The sequence below is a fragment of the Rutilus rutilus genome (genome assembly GCF_951802725.1).
Source record: "Rutilus rutilus genome assembly, chromosome: 14".
In the NCBI taxonomy this organism is placed as follows: Eukaryota; Metazoa; Chordata; class Actinopteri; order Cypriniformes; family Leuciscidae; genus Rutilus; species Rutilus rutilus.
The window spans coordinates 24505480-24525409 of record NC_140219.1 but is presented as its reverse complement, the minus strand read 5'-3'; the positions used below and the strand labels follow the sequence as shown (position 1 = coordinate 24525409).

The following is a 19930-nucleotide window of genomic DNA, read 5'->3' as shown; positions in this document are numbered from 1 at the left end:
TCAACAAGTGACATCACCCAACATCGCTTAGAGCACCTTTAAGAGTAAAGAACTTAATTCAGTATTTGCGTGCTGTCTGACGCGCGGTTTATCTGATTGTGTTAAAGATACTGTACCTGATATTTTTTTCTTCTATTTGGGCAAAATGGTTAAAACCTCAAATTTTAAAAGCCATCATCTGTGAAAAAATCAGGCTTTATGATGCCATCTACTGTTTATTATAGAGGGTTGTAATAGATGAGAAGCTCGTTCCAGGGACGGAAAATCTTGGCCAATAACATGCTCAGGAAAAACGGGGTTTTGCACATATTGAACTCTATTGAAATTATAAAATGAACGAGTATATCATGAATCCATTTTCCAGACAGTGTTTATGTCGTATCCTGAATCACTACGGTCCACCTATAATAAATGTTTATATCCAGACTATTTTAGACTGGTTCGGGTCGTACTGCTGCGGAGTAGCCCAGTGCCTGCGTGACTCGTCATATACAGAAACAGAGAGAAGTAGTCCGGCTACAATGTTCTTCCGCAAGACGCATGCTGTTCTGTTTATTAACTGCTAGGGCGCCAAAAGTTAAGGACTGCAGTTTTAAGTAATTTATGATCCGTAAAGTGTTGACAATTATACATGATTCTGATCATCCACTTCATTAGTATTTAACCCCCTCCCTTCTGGCCATAGGTACAGCATACCCATGTGTAGATATGTGTAGCATACCAAGACAAATTCCTATCAACTGTATTGTTGAAATGGCTAAATAAATTTTGAACTTGAACTTGAAGAAAGGCCAGTTATAGTAAGAGCTTTGTCCCTACAACCATACTTGTTTTGAACAAACAATCCTTTCAATGCACATAGAGGATCAGCCACTGATGTGCTATGCCTTTGTCATTGTTTGTGATTTAGTGTGTTTTTATGTATGCACCACTGTGGAAAAGAATTTCCTCTTTGAGGACAAATAAAGATGAATAATCTATGAATACACTCGTTCTAAACAGACAGGACAGTGTCACGTGGAAACCATTTCTTTTCTTTTTTTGCATTGCATTGCATTGCAAATGTCATAAATGCAGAATCCTGCTGTCATTTTACACAAAGTTTGAATTTTGCAAAAAATGTTATAGAGGTTGCTTACCGACATGTTCTGTTTGACAACAATGTGCTTGTTGTGCTAACAACTCATTGAAAGTCCCCTGATATTCCATTATGTTGCTACCTGCTGAACTACCTACCTACACAGTACTTTGGGGAATCATATAAGCTTGAAATACGCTAACGATGCGCCTTGGTTTTGAGACACAGTCATTGTCATAATGGGATCATTAGTGCTTCTATAACAAGAACCTGGACAAATCTGTATGCACAAATCCCAGCATCTGCTCTACTGTAGATAGCATGTAAGATGTATTAATAGAATGTTTCTTTATTTTTTCCCCCCGTTTTGTTGTACTGAAGGTGGGTGTATATGTTATGCCTTATTATTGTTGTATGTTACTTCTTGCCAATTCCAATCTCGTTGACTAAATATACCCTCATATGAGATTCATCCTCCGCTTGATAGGAGGGAAGATGATGTCGGTTTCATGCTGGCCAGTGCCATTACTGAATCATTTTCATTGGGCCACTGACTGAAATCTAACCTCGGATGAATTCAAATGTATTTTTAATGTCCATTTTGCCCAAATGTAGTCTTATATGCCTCATAAGTTCAAACACGTTGCTAACAGCCCTGCAAGCTACAGTCGAGTTTGAGGAATAGATATTATATAGTGGTGTTCATCATAAGGAAGGATTTTTTGCGAACGTTTTTCTGCCAGTTATGACTGCTGCGACCAATCACGTTCCTCTCCCTCCAGGCTCAACCTCGGACTGAAGACTGAACCATGCCCGCTTGTTTTGGACACTTGACTACACTTGCTGCATTTGAGCTTCAAGATTAAATGCACACATTTGATACAGCACCGATAAAGATGCAACAATTTTAGGTGAAGTGCCACTACCGATGGGAGTTAAATGTTTGTGGTTCTGTTCACTGATTATGATTCCTTAAGGATTCCATTAACAATACTTTAACAATAAGAACAGTTAATCCGTGCATACATTTCCTTTTTACATTTGTTTTTCTGATCTCGTAATGTTTAATCAATGACAGACATCTCTCTGGCGACAAGGGCTGCATTTACACTGCAAGTCTTAATGCACAGTTCTGTTTTTTTTGGCCCGACTGCTTACACTCACTTTAGACAGGACTGGTATCCGATATCTGTGTTTACATTAATTCCCGCCCAATTAGATTTTCGGTGATCGTTTTACTATCCACATGGTAGACCCTGCTTTTGAATGGCCGTGCTATTAAAATTATTTATATAATTCATGTTGGGTGGTCATGATTATTTTCCAGCATGGACAAGATAACTCATTTAATTTTTTAATGAATTCGAATGAATTAACGAGAGAGAGAGAGAGAGAGTGTGAGTAACCCAATAGTGAAGCTTGTTAGTTTAATTACAGCAAAGTGATCACCTAATTGCTGAGAAATATAATGTAGCTTTCAGTAGTGAAGCTGTTTTATTTATAAAAGTCACTGGCAGAGGTTGAAAACCAGCTCCTGAATGTTTCTGTGTTCGCGCAATTTCTTTTCTTTAGAAGATAAATATAAAGATCCCATTTCAATAAAAAGCTGCGAGCGAGCGCTTACAGGCACGTCGGCCTCAAAATAAAACATTAAAAAGCTATCTTTGTGAATAAACGTGTCATCCTCGCCTTGGAATTCAAAGGGGAATCGGATATGCGTGTTTAGACGTAGGTCGGATGTACAGATATTGGATATGTATCTGATTTAAAACCACATTTGGAAGTGGCTCAGATCGGATGCGGAAAAATCGGATCTCGAGCGGATTTTTGTGTTTACACATGTGCAAATTCCGATCTGTGTCAAATGTGAAATCACAAATGTGATCACAGTGCAAACGCAGCTATATGCTGGACATTTACAATATCGTTTTCAACTGAAAATTTTGTATGCATTTCGTTTATTTATATGACAATGGCGTTTTGGGGGCCTGAAAACGCAAGCTTTTGAAACGATACTGCTGTCGTTTCCACATGAACAACAAAAACGTGAATTTGTGAAAACTATGACATTATAGCCATGCGTGTTATGTGTTCATTCTACAGACACGTAGTGTTTCTTTACAAAGTGACCGCCAACTACTGGCCTCGTATGAATGATACAACTTTTCTAGTCGTTTTCACAGATCCGTGTGAATGGATCATGTTGACAATGTCATCGTCTGTTTGCGAAAAACACAAAGTTAGCGTTTTTTAGTACATCGTTGTTTTGTAAATCCTTTAGTCGCTTAAACCTTACCCTGCAAGCTCACGTTCATCTGCCTCAACTTTTGAGTGCAACTCAAATCAATAACCTTTTTTGACTTTAAATTTAGTTTGATCACATTCAAGTTCTTTAGTATCTTACGGTAAATAGTATAAATTATAATGATTTATACATTTTAAAAGGCTATAATTTAATTAAACAAATGGGAGCGCACTGCACTGAAAGTCAAAATGCAGCACTGTTGCATATTCTGCAAGCTTGTAGTTTCAGAGCTGGCAATCAGTGAATGCTGCACATTACTTTACTTAACATTTACTTTTGATGAATTGTCACAATGTTTAATTTATGGTGTTTATATTATACAATGCCATAGATGGTTGTAAGATTGCATATTTTATCTCCCTCATCTTTTTGAATGAGTAGTTGGGAGTAGTAAAGCATAGACATTTCAAAATTAGATTCCCAGAATATTATTTAGCACATTCACTATATAGATTGTATTAGTATCAGCTAGTGGTTGCGTTAAGACTGGAATACACTACACGACTTTTGCCCTGATTTGCAATCTGGGTGAGTGCAGTAGTTGCCGAATGTCCGCGCCAGTCTGCAGATTTTGTGCGTTCGGAGTTGGCAGAAATTCTCCGAAAATCACGTAGTTTATGATGGGCACAGACTAATACCAAATACCAAATACCAAAACATGTTTTATATTTTGAGCCGATTTAAGAACACATCAAGAGGGTTGGATGAAGTGGCCGTGGACCTACAGTTAAGTGAAAGCAAATCTGCAAATGTATTGTTTGTCAGCGATGAAGAGCGATATTAGTTGAACATCTGCAGAATGTTGCATTATTTCAAATAAATAGATTGAGATGCACAAACACATGTAAAGAGTTTCACAAAAATTGATAAAACTCACATATAGTGTTTCTTAACAATGTGACACCGGCAACTGAATAATACAGCGTTTTGAGTCATTTTCGTGGATCCGTGCGAACGGGGATAATTTTGACAACGTTGTCATCTGTACGTGAAAAATGCAAAGGAGAAACGTTCCCGTTTATTGTACATCGTTGTTGTGTAAATGTACCCTAAATATATAGGCTGTACAAAGACATCATTCTAATTAATATGTGTGTTCGCCACCAACTGGACAGGGGTGGGAATTACAGTTACAAGTGACAATAGTTCATCCTCAGTGTAATCTGTCAAAATGATGGATCACTGCTAAAAAAATTCAGTCAATGGGCCTCATTCATTAAACTACATGAGTAAATTCTGACCCTTACGGACCTTCCCGAAAACTATCCTCCAGATTCGCAAACATCCGATTTGATAGTTAAACGTGTGAATTCCAAGCGTTCGGAAATATGGCGCACGTGCTCTCATATCCACAATTAGCATAATCCCAGCCCACGAGTTACAACTACGTAAATTACGTGTCCAGGAACACTGGAATCTTCTGGACTCCCTTCTCATGTTTGACTCCAATATATTGCATAAATGCTAAATAGACTAATTGGCCAGCTGTTTTGGTTGCTATGGTGATAGATAGCACATTACTGCCTGCCCCAGGCATATTCTGTATCTCATTTTGAAGAATATTACTGAATATAAAAATGCAGTAACCAGCAATATTAACTATTCCATTGTTGTTCAGTCATTGTACAAGTAGGATGGTTGGTCGGTGTAATTTTGTCCTGCCCCTCCTCCACGGTGATTGGACAGCTGGATAAAAAGTGACCGTGATGAGCACTGAGTTTTACCCAAAGATGAACTGTTTTCAACTCTCAGCCACAAAAATAAAATAAAAAATACAAATACATTGCAAACGAACTTTTATCAGTTTGCCTAAAAGAACACAGAACGTTGTAATGTTTTACGCACCATTTACAGGTGGTACGGAGCAGGTGTACATTTATTTCATACCAATTAACATTTTGAAAATACGAACATTTTCATGACTCGTGAAACATAAAAATTTGTTCTGCTCGTGTTTCATGAATGAGTCCCAATGACAGAAAATAATCAGGTAGCGGGACAACTGTTATCAGCACAATCCTTTTTTTTTTTTTTTTTTTTGCCTTTCTCTAAACACATTACCATCATATCAGCAAAATTCTAGTATCTAAGGCCCAATCCCAATTCTATTTTATACCCCTTCGCCTACCCCTAACCCTTCTCCTACCCCTTACCCTTGCCCCTTGAAACAGAGTGGCAAGGCGTGGGGGTGAAAATATTCCCCTAAGAAATGGGACACCGTTACACGTCGTCCAAGATGCTGTAGTCATCTCAATTGCGTGGGTTACAGCTATTTTTTTGCATTTTTCTTCTGAAGTTCACAGAAAACAACGGAGATGACGATATCTTCGACGACGCCTTAATGTTTTTGGACTTAAGGAAATGTTGCTCGTTGTCAGCGCAAAAACAAATGAGCCTCCCGGTTTCCTCTGGTGTCCCTGTTTGATGAAGAACATACAAGACTGGTTGATCATGTTGCAAAAAGCACGCAACTGTGTAAGCACTGTTCGTTTATATCGTGTTCACATATAACCACAAGAAAACAATGCGTTCATAGCAGACGTACGGTAAAAGATAAGCCAATTCCCTGCCGCAATTACATTCACCAGTTATCAGACATGAAAATATGTTGCGGGACTATCGTTAGCGAACTTCAGCGACTTTTTTGCAAACGTTTCTTTGAAGAACATGACCGTAAATATGAACACAAGATTGAATGTGGCATAAAGAAAATGATTATTGGCAGCCATGTTGCCTCTGTAGCCAATGTATGCAGGTACATTTCTAATACCCCTTCGCTTGAAGTGTGGTCCCGAAAAATCTTCGTTTCAAGGGCTGTCTGGCCCTTCCCCCTACCCCTACCCCTCCAACCAAAAGCGAATCGAGACAACTCTACCCCTTCACGGGAATGCGCAAAACAGAGGGGTAGGGGAAAGTGAAGGGGTAAGGGGTAGAATTGTGATTGGGCCTAGTCTGTGTATTGATTTATTGGTACATAATTTTAAAGTACAAATTGAATAAAACATGCCTAAAGTATTTTAAACTTGCAGTTACCCTGTTTTGCAGTTGTATGTGTGCCCCAGACTGTTAATTAGGTTGAAGAATCTGAGATTACATGGATTTGTTCTGTATGCAGGTCTTAAAAAAGGCCTTCAAGTCGTAGATTTAATTTTGAAAATTCTCCAGATACCCAGTGGTATTACATTTATACATTCATTTATGGTGCATCCTCATCTGTTTTCTTCTCACTTACTTCTCACGTTTGTTGAGTTAAAATCAGTGTCATTTAGGTCTGGCCAGCCAGAGACTCAGGGTCAATGGTGACTGGGAAAATGTCAACAGGTTAAGAGTTCATTACCATGTTGAGGACAGAGTGTCAAAGAAGTGACAGGTGGTTCATGAACACACTGCTATTTGAGGAAGACTGTGTCCACAAACTCTCTCAAGACACGGCGCTTCTGTACTGAGAACATTACATGAAAACAGTCATTGCAGAACACTCATCCCTGTCTAAACAAGATTGTTTTATGATTGTGTTATTGGCTGACTCTGGATTTCATAACATAATATATTTCCAGAATGATGCTCTCTCTATTACACCCTTGTATCAAAGCAGTCACGAACCAAAGTGATGAAAGAGGGCGCTCATGATTTCTGACATTTCAATTATAGATCTGAATAAAACCTAGGCTACATGTCTGATTGGAGTTTTAAAAATATAGTCAGAATGCACAGGATGGGTGGTTAATTGATATCTTATATATTTTATGTATTTTATTTCATAGTTTGAAAAGTAAATTTGAACAGCTCAACATTTACTCTCACCAAGCTTTCAGCAAGTTACTCGCCAGTTGGCCATTAGCTTAGCGAGGAACTGCAACATTACATGGTTTAAATGGTTAACAATTTACCAGAATTTACCATCAAGGGTCCAGATTCACGAAAATGTTCTTTTAAAAGAATATAAGAAATTTCTTAAGATAAATTCTAGAAAGTTTGTAAGAATATTCGTAGCAGTTCTTGACAAAGACCCACTGATCAATTAAATGAAAAACACCTCACTGTAATTTTCCTATGCCTGCAGATTACCGTGATAATCATATAATAAGCACGCCCACTATTTTTGTCTCAAATGGCTGACGGAAGTTCAGCACTTACGTTTTTTTTTTCTTTTAGAACAATCTTAAAAAACAAAATAAGAAAATTGCGAATACAATATTGTATTTTGGGGAATACAAAATATTAAGTTACTCACCCTCATGTCGTTCCAAACCCCTGAGACTTTCTTTCATCTGAATTTCATCTTTTTGATGAAATCTGAGAGCTTTCTCTCCTTCCATTGGCAGCTGTGCAACTACCACTTTGAAGCTTTAAAAAGTTCATTTAGAGATCGTAAAACTAATCCATATGAATTAAGCAGTTTAGTCAAAATTTTCTGAAGAGACACAATCGTTTTATATGATGAACAGATTGAATTTAGGCATTTATTCACATTTAAACATTGATCAGCAAACATAACAGAAGCTCAACCAAAATCTGCTTGCTGGTTAAATCTCTCGAGAACACACCGCATTGGTTCTTACTAAAGCTTAAACGTGCTGCGTAACATGAGAATCAGGCCGGTTCCAGAATCAAATCACTGAGGGTGCTTCTGAAATCACTGAGGGTGTTCTAGTAAAGTGCAGATGTATAGGCTAAACAATGGCTCCACCATAGAAGTGTACAGTGAGACATTTAAGATTATTTACAAGTCATCACTTTTACCAATAATTACAATTTTGCTATAAATATTTTTCTATTAGTCTGCCTTTACATTGCTTTAATGCGTTACTAGTATTTTAACATGTCATATTTCTGCCACGTGCAGAGTGAATCCAGCATTTATATTTAGATGTTACTTCCAAAACTTTGCAGCATGCAATTGGCGGTCGGTCGGTCCTCTTAGCAAAATAAAAAAAAAAACAGTAGTTTAATTCAGATAGATTATATAGGCTGTAGCCTCGAAAGCGAGCCAAGACCGCTCCCTGTCACTTTGTCAGTTCATCGCGATCTCACAAATTTCCCTTATCATCAATGAAGCTGCCAACAATGCACAAAAAAACACTTACATCGTGTACAAGCGTTTCGCAAGCGTTTTTGTAAAACATTTGTGCATAACTCAGCGCTGAATATAAACTCTGGAGTTTTGTGCAGTGAGACTAACTTAAGCACCTCTAATTGGCCATTGCGTTCAAAAGAGATCAACACCTATGTCTGTGATTGGCTACATTGCTCACTGCTGCAAAAACAATAGATACAGTTGATGTTCTCCAGAGTGCAAACTAGGGATGCTCCGATCGATCGGCCGGAGATCGGTATCGGCCGATAATCCCATTTTATGACTCGATACGTACTCACTAAACTTGGCCGATCTCAGAAACCGATCACAATTTGATGACGTCAACACGTGAGGACATACATGAGGCGTAGGGACTTAAAGGATTTGGCACCGCAGTCATGTCATCGCTGGAGTGGAATTACTATGATGTTTTGAGAAACAATGAAAAATGTGCTATTTGCCGTGTATATTACAAGGAAATCTCACGTGGAAGAGCATTGTCTCAAACATTTAATACGAAGAACCTGATTCGGCACTTAAGGACGAGCCACCGCGAGACTTATGATTTTGGACAATGTTTAATTAAACCTTATGAGTTACATCAGACTTCTCCATGTTGGAGTTTAAATGTTTTTATTTATTTTATCCTCTCTCTAACATTGGACAATGTTTAATTAAACCTAATGAGTAGGGATGAGTCACGATTTTCGAATATTCGATTAGTTGATTTTATTATAGAATAACAAATAGGTTGTGCGATTATTGTCTTTAAAAAATCCCCATGTTTTTGGTTCTGATGCGGTGGTGACGCGTTCATGTAACCAGAGGGTGGCGATGCCAATAACGCATCTAATAGATGTCAATCAATGCTCAGACAACAGAAGAAGATACATATTGTCTCACACCAGAGTATGTGAGCGGAGTGGAAATATTTCCACCAGAGCGGAGAGCGTCTTTATGGGAAAATATGGGAAATAAGTAGGGCTGCTCGTGCACGACTAAAGTTTTTTTCTAATCGACTAGTAGTAGTTCATTTAAGCCATTAGTCTAATCGCATATTTAATTTAATTACTTAAATATATGGGAGAGAATACTATACCATAATGAGCGTTATCGTAATATATTGCCTATTCCGCATCTCAAGCGCATGCATAAAGCTTGCCACAAAGAACCGGCAAAGGTAATGATTATGCAGCATGATACATTTTAATTGTTTATTAATAAACTAGTATTTTCTGGCTGACTCGCCATCTTCGCAGTAGTGAACGCGCCTATAGAGAGAAATGCACACTTCATACGGATAAGCCTACATAAGCAGAGAGCCCGTTTCTTTTCGATTTGAATTGTTGTTGTCGTTGTTGTTTTTTTAAAGTAGACATTTCAAGCTTTCTATAGATATATTTCTCAGGTCTGTGAGGCAAGTAGCCTTTATTTAAGTTTCGGTTCATTTATGAGAAGAGCTCCAGTTCACACGCCAGCGCCTTCATATCCTGATTATATTGTGTGCTATATTTGCTTCTTATTTATTAAATCCAGGCAATTGGTTGATGAAACATTGATTTAAATTAAGATACAATTTATACAAAACGAAATTCACTTTAAAGAATGGCTTTCTACAAAACAAAACTTAAGTGGTCAAAATCATGTCTGACCCACTCCAAATTTCTCCCGATATATTGGGCTATGATCCTATCTTACTCATCTCATGCGGTTCCCTTTTCATATAATCAACAAAAAAACTAAACTAAAATAACATTATATTATTTAAACATAAATATGAAACGTATGTTTAAGTTTTTTAAGTTATATTTAAGCCACTCCGGACTATTGTTACTATTGGGCTATGTTTAAATGCACCTTGTGGGCTACACCAGACTGCTCCATTTTTTTATTTTTTTTATTTTTTTTATATTAAGTATATTACGCATCAGAAGCGGGATCGGTATCGGCCGATCACTATGACAAGAAATCGGTACTCTGTATCGGCTGCAAAAATCGTGATCGGAGCATCCCTAGTGCAAACACAAATATGCTCAGGAGTGTTTGCCAAATCTGTTTTGTCAGTATATTATTACAGTATCAACTGAGGGTGCTCTTGCTTGAGTTTGAGGGTGCTTGGCACTAGCACTCCCGTAGAACCGGGCCTGACGAGAATAAACCTCATTGGTTCTTGTGGAAGTTCAAACATGCTGCGTAACACATGAGAATGAACCCCATTGGTTCATGAGGAAGCTCAAACGTGCTTCGTAACACAAGAATGAACCTCATTGGTTCTTGCACGTCAAGCGAACATGCTTGGGCTTCCGTTTACCACAACTGATGTGTGAGTTGATGAATGTTTATATGTAATAAATCAATTTATGAACTTTTTGAAGCATCAAAGTGTCAGTTGCTTAGCTGTCAACGGAGGGACAGAAATCTCTCAGATTTCATCAAAAAGATCTTCATTTGTGTTCCGAAGATGAACGAAAGTCTTACGGGTTTGGAACGTTGTGAGTGTGAGTAAATGTTTTGTGAATCTGACTCCAGAAGCTTATCTAGGGTGTTTAAAGTTTCTCCAGAACACCATGTGGCAACACATATTGTGGAATATTCTTCATGTTAAGCTACTGATGTAAAAATATGAGAAACAAAATAACAATTCATCTTCACATATTTGTGACCGGTGCTGTTTCACTGAAGAACTGGTTAATACCCAATACCACGATGGACACCATGACCTGCGATGGCGTAAATATAAAAGAAAACGCAGCTATATATTGCCATTTTCATAGGGATAAAAATACATCCTTTTTAATAATGCAAAATGCATTTTCAGGCCTGGTATGAAATATTTATGCCTGGTAAACAAACTCAATTCATCTGCTATGAGCAGCTGAAGTAAACTCTTAATTGTGTCTGTTCTTGAATCCTATGATGCTGAACCCGACATTCCCAATTACACTGTTGTGTATTTTATTTTGAATATTTGTTTTGTGCTGAATTTAGCATGCCTTCTCCGAGACATTTACTATGCTAATGGTCGGTCATGTGGTTTCTCACTGATACTTTCTTACTGATGAAAAAACAGAAAACCTGAACTTACAGAGCTGTTTCATAGAGATGTTTTAGTCTTTGTCCAAATGCAGCTAAGTGTGTATTGTTTTCTTAACAGGGTGCTGTCACCGGGAGATTGAGTGTCTGGTTAACACATGATGTTCAAGGACTACAGATCTGGCCGAGCTGTAGGTGAGTTGATATGCATTCTGTCTGCTTGATGTACCATCAGAGAGTGTAGATCTCACAGCAGAAAAAGGATTTGTTGGCAAGATCTCTGCTGCACAACTGATAAGACTGTCAGTGTTCCCATGAGAGGCTGCTTCTCAATAATAAGAGGTTCTTCTCAAGTTCTTTGGCATTTATTCTGTCACGAACAGGTGGAAACGTCTGCTGGATCGCCTCCGTCACTTTTCCGTTCTTGTTTGCTCTTTCTAAATGACGGGAAGTTTAGATTTCAGAGCTCGCCGGAACCTTTTATCAAGTTTTGGGAGGTTAAGCTGAAAGGTGAGTCTGATACTGCTTCAGATGCGTTTGGCGAGCCAAGATAAAAGAATAAGGTTTAGTCTGATATTAAAGTGTATAAATAGCCCAAATGTCTATGCCAGTGGAGGACTAGTGCATTTCAGAGGATAAATCACAAATGCAGAGTTTCTGTATGAAATGCCAGGTAGCCAGATGGACATTGCTCAATCTCTTGTGTAAACCCTATTTGAACTCTGTCGCTTTGAGCTTTTTTTCTGTGAGATAAAAGCTTTGCACTTGTTAAACCTACTCGTTTCGTTGTATTCTTAATCAGTTTTTGGCTAAATGCATTCAAAAATGTTGACATCTGACATTCAGCTTGACGGACTACAATCACTCAGGAGAATAAGTATTAGAATTTAATTCTGGACAGGAGAATTGCCGGGCAACTGTGTGGAAATTAATTTCTCGAATGCGTGAGGAAGATGAGTGTGTCCTTTCTTATTAGTAGAGATGCACCGATCACAGTTTTCTAGGCCGATTCCGATTTCCGATTTTTCATTGAGTTTGACCTGCCGATACCGATTTTAGCCGATTCCGATTTCATTTTTCTTCTAATCACTTTACAGCACACACAAATATTTATTTTCGATCTTTACTTTAACCCTTTCAAGTTTAAAATATTCTAACTGACACCCCCACCCCCAGAGTGAGTTTTTTCAAGGCCAACGTTCCCTTTAATGTTTCCATGACGACGCGTCACGCGATACACCGCAGCCACAATAATACTGTATGACAGATGTGTCGCTTTTATTTCGCTTTTCCTTTTTTATTCAAAATATTTGCAAACTTACTTACCATGTCATCAACTAGCCTATCTGATATTCCGATTCTCAAATAACGTTACGTGTAAGTGAGTGTGTTTGGTCGTGAAACCGGCGCTGCAATGTTGTCCTGTCAGTCGGATTTACAGCACGTGAATTCATCAGTTTCTCCCGAAATAAATGCAAGAAAGTGGCCGGTGAACTGAGAAGAATAGAGTAAACTTTATAGTTACTTCCACTATGTTTGTCTGATATGAATAACACATGTCGGCAAATTATATTTGAATAGATTGTTATTGCTGCTTCCACAGACATTAGTGTGTATTTTACAAACTCCTAATGTATTGTTTTAATCGTTTTTATGTGTATTTAAATATCTGAAACCTAAAATAAACATTATGAGGCTGAAAACACTGTTGTGATATATGACAGTGCTGAACGCGTCCGACTCTGGCTCAGCGCCAGCCAACGCGCGAAAGCACAGTTTGAATCTGGCAGTTATGCGACGTCACTGAACATTCTAAATGTGGCACTCGTACTCTCAGGGGCGCAGAAATAAAATCCCATATATGAGACCGTACCGCTCAAAAGGTGAATCATGCGGCGCCCGAGTGCATTTGACCGGCATACAATCGGCATATGTCAGACTGACCGGCCGGTCGCCGGTCATGGCCGATCACGTGAAAATCGGCCAATTCCGGTCACCAGCCGATCAATCGGTGCATCTCTACTTATTAGGCTCTGTGTGGGCCATGCCGGTTGGCTGGCTCGTGTTGAATCTGTAGAGGGGTGTCCGGGCCGTCACACGGCTCTGCCCTCCCCATAGGTGGCCGGTTTATGTCGCATAGTCCTGCTGCAGCTGTATGGGGGCAGCTTGCCTCATTTACACAGGAGCTTTTCTTCCACGTTCCCCTTATCTAGCTCAGTGCACAGAAACAGCGTTGACTGATCACTTCCTCTTTTGCACAATCAAGGACAGCCGATCCTGGAATGTATTTTAGTGCTTTCTCTCAAGGTAATGCCAACTATACGATGTGCCACAAAAAGAGAACTGAGAGTTTAAACATATTACAGTCAACATGAATTCCAAATTGTACTTAATACTTGTATTGTGAACGATCCGGTACATAAAATGTCTTAATCTGGGTTCACACTGTACGATTTTGTCCACGATTTGGCCGTCTGAGACAAATTTTGATAATCCTAAAAGGTTGCTCTGTTCCTGGGCCAAGATCTGAAGTCTTTGATCACTAGTTTGACATGTTCGTGACAGCTGATTAATGACCATTGTGATCAAATTTGACCTATCCTATGATTTTTACTGTCAAATCAAAAACCAGTAGAAGCGCCGACCCTGATGACGCAATTAGTGAGACAACAACAATCCACTGCTTGCTCCACACACGTCTTCATATATTTTTTTAATTTTCTTTTCAAGAAAAGCCATGATCAAAATTGCTAGCCATTTCTATCCCACATGTAAATGCAGCTCACACTCACGAATGTGTGTATGTAAATGATGATGTAAAACTTTTTACTTACGTATAGACATTAATGACAACTGAGATCTTACAGTGTGACATGGCTTACAGCGAGGATCATGTTCATACAGTGACAAGCAACAGTCGTAAAGGTCTATTATAAACTGTACGTGTGCACCCGGCTTTAGGCAAGGCAAGTTTATTTATGTAGCACATTTCATACACAATGGCAATTCAAAGTGCTTTACATAGAAGAAATTAAAATAATAAAAAGAAATAAGAATAATTAAAACAGTTTAGAAAAATACAGTACAGTACAAACAGTCGGACGTAGTTGTTTGACCCCTAGAGTGAAGGTATGCGTTCACCTTGAGAACTTCATCTTTGTTTCCAAACGCAATGACTTCAGTTTTGTCTTTGTTTAACTGAAGAAAGTTTTGACACATCCAACTGTTGACTTCATCAATGCATTGGCACAGGGAGTCAATGGGGCTGTAGTCGTTAGGCGATAGGGCTAAGTAAATCTGTGTGTCGTCTGCATAGCTGTGGTAAGAGATCTGGTTCTCTCTCATTATTTGGCTCATTGGGAGCATATACAGTACAGGTTGAACAGGAGTGGCGCAAGAATTGAGCCTTGAGGGACTCCGCATGTCATGGATGTCCACTCAGACTTATGGTCTCCTATACTCACATAATAATCTCTCCCATCTAAGTATGACCTGAACCATTTTAGGACTATCCCAGAAAGCCCCACCCAGTTTTCCAGCGTGTCAAGAAGTATGTTGTGATCGACAGTGTCAAATGCAGCACTGAGGTCGAGTAGTACCAGCACTGATAATTTGCCTGAGTCAGTATTTAAGCGAATATCGTTTATTATCTTTATGAGCGCTGTCTCTGTGCTGTGGTGCGGTCGGAAACCAGATTGAAAATTGTCAAAGTATCCATTCAAGCATAAGAGTTTGTTCAGCTGATTGAAGACAACTTTTTCAATGATCTTGCCTATGAAAGGAAGATTTGAAATCGACCTATAGTTGCTTAATATGGTCTTATCCAGATTGCTCTTTTTCAGGAGGGGCTTGACAACTGCAGTTTTACAATGGCTTTAGTAATTTTTAATCAAAATGTAAAAAAAAAAAAAACTTTTCTTTTGAAACATCTTCCTTTTTTTTATTTTATGTAGACAGTATGCTGATTCACTCTACCTATAAAAGTTGAAAACAAAAGCTTTACATTATTGATTGGAAAAGCTATTGTTAAGTTTTTGAATTGTCATCAGGAGAATATGACACTAATCTGCTTTAATCATTAACCAAAATGTACACATTTAGGCTGATTATTTGACCTGGCTCATATATTTATATGTACCACCATTTAAAACTTTGGGATCAGTATCTTTCAAAAATTCCTTTAAAGAATGTATCGCTGTTATAAACAGCACAACTGTTCATAACATATTATTATTATTATTATTATTATTTATTATAATTATTTATATATAAATAAATATTCACTGATAGACCTGATGTGTGTGTGAGTATATGTGTGTGTGTGTATGTGTATATATATATATATATATCTCAGTCTATCAGTCTGGTGAGTAAACTAAAAAATGTGCTTGCCAATGGCGATTCCATTGCCAAGGTGTGTGTAGAGGGTTGGTCTTTCATACTAATATATTTTGAATTCAGTGAGATTGACTGCAAGGCAAATGCACACACATAGCACAGCTTTCCTCTCTCACAGCTCCCATGTTGCCCTTTATTTTAAATGGTCGGTTTGCTATTGTTTTAAACTTAAATAATGGAGATGCCAGTGGCTAGAGAGTTCAACTTTACACCTAGTTAATTGGTTTTGCGTGAGGAGTTGCGGGACTCCTGTTGGCCGTGAGGTGAGGGGCGCTGCTGTTGAAATGCCCTTAACTCAATCAGTCACCTTAATGAATCCAGAGGTCTCATTGAGCGGTCTCTGTAATATAACACATGCACGAGGACTGTAAAATGACAACTTTTGGGATTTGTTTTGCATTATTCTGTTGAATGAAGTGGAAGGCCTGCAATTAATTTAGTGCTTCTTTGCCTTGACATTAAAGCCCCGTTGCAGTGACTTCGTTAGTCACTGCAATTCGTTAGTTCTAAAAGTTCACTAAACAAAGTCTGATTCATTCCTTTAATTTGCCTCTTGAAATATGAGCTAAATCTGCCTGGTTTTAAAATGGCCAAAACACCAAATGGCACAGAACTGCAGAACTACTCGGCCTGCCAAAATTCAAACCCAAAAGCCATTAAACTATTTTATCTGACTTTCACCACAAATCCTCTACAATCCAGAAGCCTCCCTCGCCGAGACCAGTATTGTGAACTGGAACACAGTGTCTTGAAGTTGTTGATAATTGATAAGGTGAGAAATTATGTTGCCATTCAGGTCCATCAGAGAAGTTCACTTCAGGTATCCTAATGTAGACACATTTATTTTTCTGGTAGGTCTAATGCAGTTACATTATTGACATTCTTCCAGGTTACCCACCACCCAAAATGTGTCTGAAAAGTTTTTTTCTTTTGGTTCCACTTTTAGTGATCGTTATAACCTTTTAATCTTGTCACATCTGTAATATATTAGTTACTTGGACTATAGTGTTATGTAGGGAGCTGTTCATGAAAACTGTGTTTTGGGGATTTTGGGATTGAAGGGATGACTTCAGTAGAGGAGCTAAATAACAATTAGACATTTGACCTGAATTGTAACACAAATTGCTTTTGCTTATTGATGACATAATACCCTCAGGCAGCAGACACAGCAGATTCCGCCATAGTCGTTGTCTGTGTTGCAAAGCGGGTACGTGAATGTGGGGGCGGAGGCATCGAAATAGGGGTGTGATCCTTTTGAGTAAGGACGTGTTTGTTTTGGTGATTTCAAATGTCAACAGTGTTTACCAGAAATTGCTTACTGCACCTTTAAGGCCATGACACACCAAGTCGATGCGGCTTGGTGTGTCACGGCCTTTACACTTCTCTTTGACACTTTAAACACAAACACTGTAGCCTGGTTAAAACCAGACCATTCTCAGTAGTAACTGAGTTATGGTCTGGCAAAGCTTCATTAATAACTCATTTCCAAAGGGGCGTCACCAACGGACGTCGCTCAAATGCCTCTGGGCGCAATTGGATAGACCTAAAACCAATCAGAGCGATTGTCATCGTGTAAAGCCATATGCTGCTTCCCAATTCTCCTAAGTTACACTACGCCATAAAAGTATGTACTCTTTTTGTGAAGAAAAGGTATTTACTTTTGTGTAGCAAAAAAGTAGGCAAGCTTTGGGACATACTAATTCGTCATCTTTATCGGACGGATCTGTCGCGTGCATCCTGTCACGTAAACTGCCCTGTCAATCATCTTGTCACAGTTAAAATCCTCTATTAAATCTAATTTAATTTCCTACCGTTTCGGAGAGAAATGTAGTAGCACGTTCATCTGCCAGTTGGTCTTTCATGGAGACTGTCCTCATGTGTTTGCAATTTGAATATAATAATGCATTTAAAAGTTGATGCGCTTCACCAACGGACGTCGCTCAAATGCCTCTGGGCGCAATTGGATAGACCTAAAACCAATCAGAGCGATCGTCATTGTGTAAAGCCCGCCCCAACGTTTCTGATGTGTGCCGCGATTTCGACGGATTAGAAATGGGCTTGAATGAGCTCTTTGCCAGACTACTTGCAGAGCAAATCTAAAAATACCGGAAGTTGTCTGGGTTTTCCCAGGCTACAAACACTGCTCTAACATGGGTTAAAAAAAAAATATTCTGGATCCCGAAGATATACTTTGCTTTCAGGATTCATTTAAAGGAGCATCAAATGAGATCCCTAAAATGACAGTGACTGAATGACTCCAGACCGACAATGAGCTTTAACTCAGTTACTGTGTCATTAGTGCTGCTGAATGGGCCAAATATAAAAATGTAGCTAAATAAAAACTGTATAAGAAAAACCATCCATTATCTTAATGAAAACACAACTGCTCCAAACATCTGTTTGTTTATTCTGAAACGGCTTTGATGAACCTCAGCTATAATTGATGCATTTAAAAGTTGCCAGTTTAAATGCTCACATTGCTATATTTACCAGACATTGGCATGACGTGTTACATTTGCTACAGAAAAGAAAAAGAAAAAGAAAAGGAAAGTTGTAGTTATTGTGATGTTTTTTTTAAAAACCTTCATATACTTTTTTTTTTTTAACCCAGACTTTTTAGCATTTTTATTTTAAATTTACATTTATGCATTTAACAGTTACTTTAATCCAAAGCGAACATTGCATGTTCATGCATACCCTGGGAAGCGCCATGCTCTTCTCCGCATATCCCTGTATTTTATATGATTCCTGTGCAGTGAATTGCTCTGAATGTATTTGAAATTCTCTTTATGTCTGATTTTTCAAGGCCTTCAGGATTTATATTTAGGTTCTACACTTTTCAGATATGAGTTGGACCAAATAATTGGCAGAATTCCAGTTAGCTATTGGGATTTTAATTGCTTTACTGAAGCAGTGATTGGGGCTTGAGCTTTTCTTTATTGTAGCAGATTTCCCCCTCCCCAATTTTTCCATTTACCTCATTTTTCCCCCCAGTGAAAGGAAGACGTCCTATAACGTAAAGAGATTCATGGCTTCCTTTAAATTCGCCCAATGAGACTAGTATTTTTCCCGAAAACTGGACCCTAATACAAATATGTGGTATTCTTAACTAGAACCTTGGTAATTTGCTATCAGCTAATGCAATATAAAATGGTTTTTTTTTTTCTTCTTTTTTTTTTTTTTCTCTCGCCATTGGCTCATAAAATGAGCAACTTACTGAAAGCACATGGTTGTTTGAAATCAGGACAAAAGGAGTAGAGAGTCAGTCCCTCAACTTGTCATGAATTAAATAAGAGCAGAGCCCAGCTTTTAATCATTCTCTGTGAGGTAAGAGAATTCATTAGATGCTGCCTTGAGAAACTTTGGCCTGTTTTTATTGTGTTCATGTTATTAAAACATGAACACCATATTTGTGACTAATGGAAAATGGGTAATGAACAAACACACTTCCAAAGAGAAATATCTTTCTCACACAAGTCCCAGTATTACGGAGAAGCAGGATAAAAATGCATGTTACTGTATTTGCTGTTTTTCAGCCAAAGGCAAACCGCTCCAACCAGGGGCATCGCTGTTGTCCGTGAGTGGAGGGAACTAGCTCACCTTTGTAAAGGTGAATCATCTGTCAAACACCTACAGCTCCATTACCACAAAATAAATGATAGCCGCAGATGGGAACGAGGCAACATGGTTAGATCTTCTTTTCTGTCCTTTCCCCAATGTCTGAATTTAAACAGAAAAGCCAGATGCTATCAAATTATTAGTATTAATTGTACCTGTTGGCAGTGGTTTAATATATGATTTGGTACCCTGAAATTTGAGGGAAAACGCCTGTTCGATTAGAGTAAATGAAAGGAAAGTGCACTGCTTAGACATACTTTGATTGCTCTCACTGAGCTAATTTACAGATAACAGCCGTGACATGCAAGGAAGCTCTTATGTGAAACCCTCTCTTTAAAGAAGTATTGTTTTTCACTTAGGCTTAATAACATAGTATAGTAACATATCAAAGTCCATGTTTCTAGTGCTTTTAATGTGTCAC

At 38.4% G+C, this 19930-nt stretch overlaps 1 protein-coding gene across 5 annotated transcripts in view; it reads left to right on the top strand.

The window, feature by feature from the left end:
- enox2 (ecto-NOX disulfide-thiol exchanger 2) overlaps positions 1-19930 on the top strand; it is a 260770-nt gene that overhangs the window by 59415 nt on the left and 181425 nt on the right. For 3 of the 5 annotated variants that reach the window (XM_084429442.1, XM_084429439.1, XM_084429440.1), the window contains exon 2: positions 11615-11688. In XM_084429442.1, the coding sequence (XP_084285568.1) occupies positions 11652-11688 (37 nt within the window). In that variant the 5' untranslated portion in view covers positions 11615-11651. Of the gene's footprint in view, positions 1-11614; positions 11689-19427; positions 19502-19930 lie in introns of all 5 variants that reach the window. The other 2 variants (XM_084429438.1, XM_084429437.1) reach the window with 1 other exon arrangement.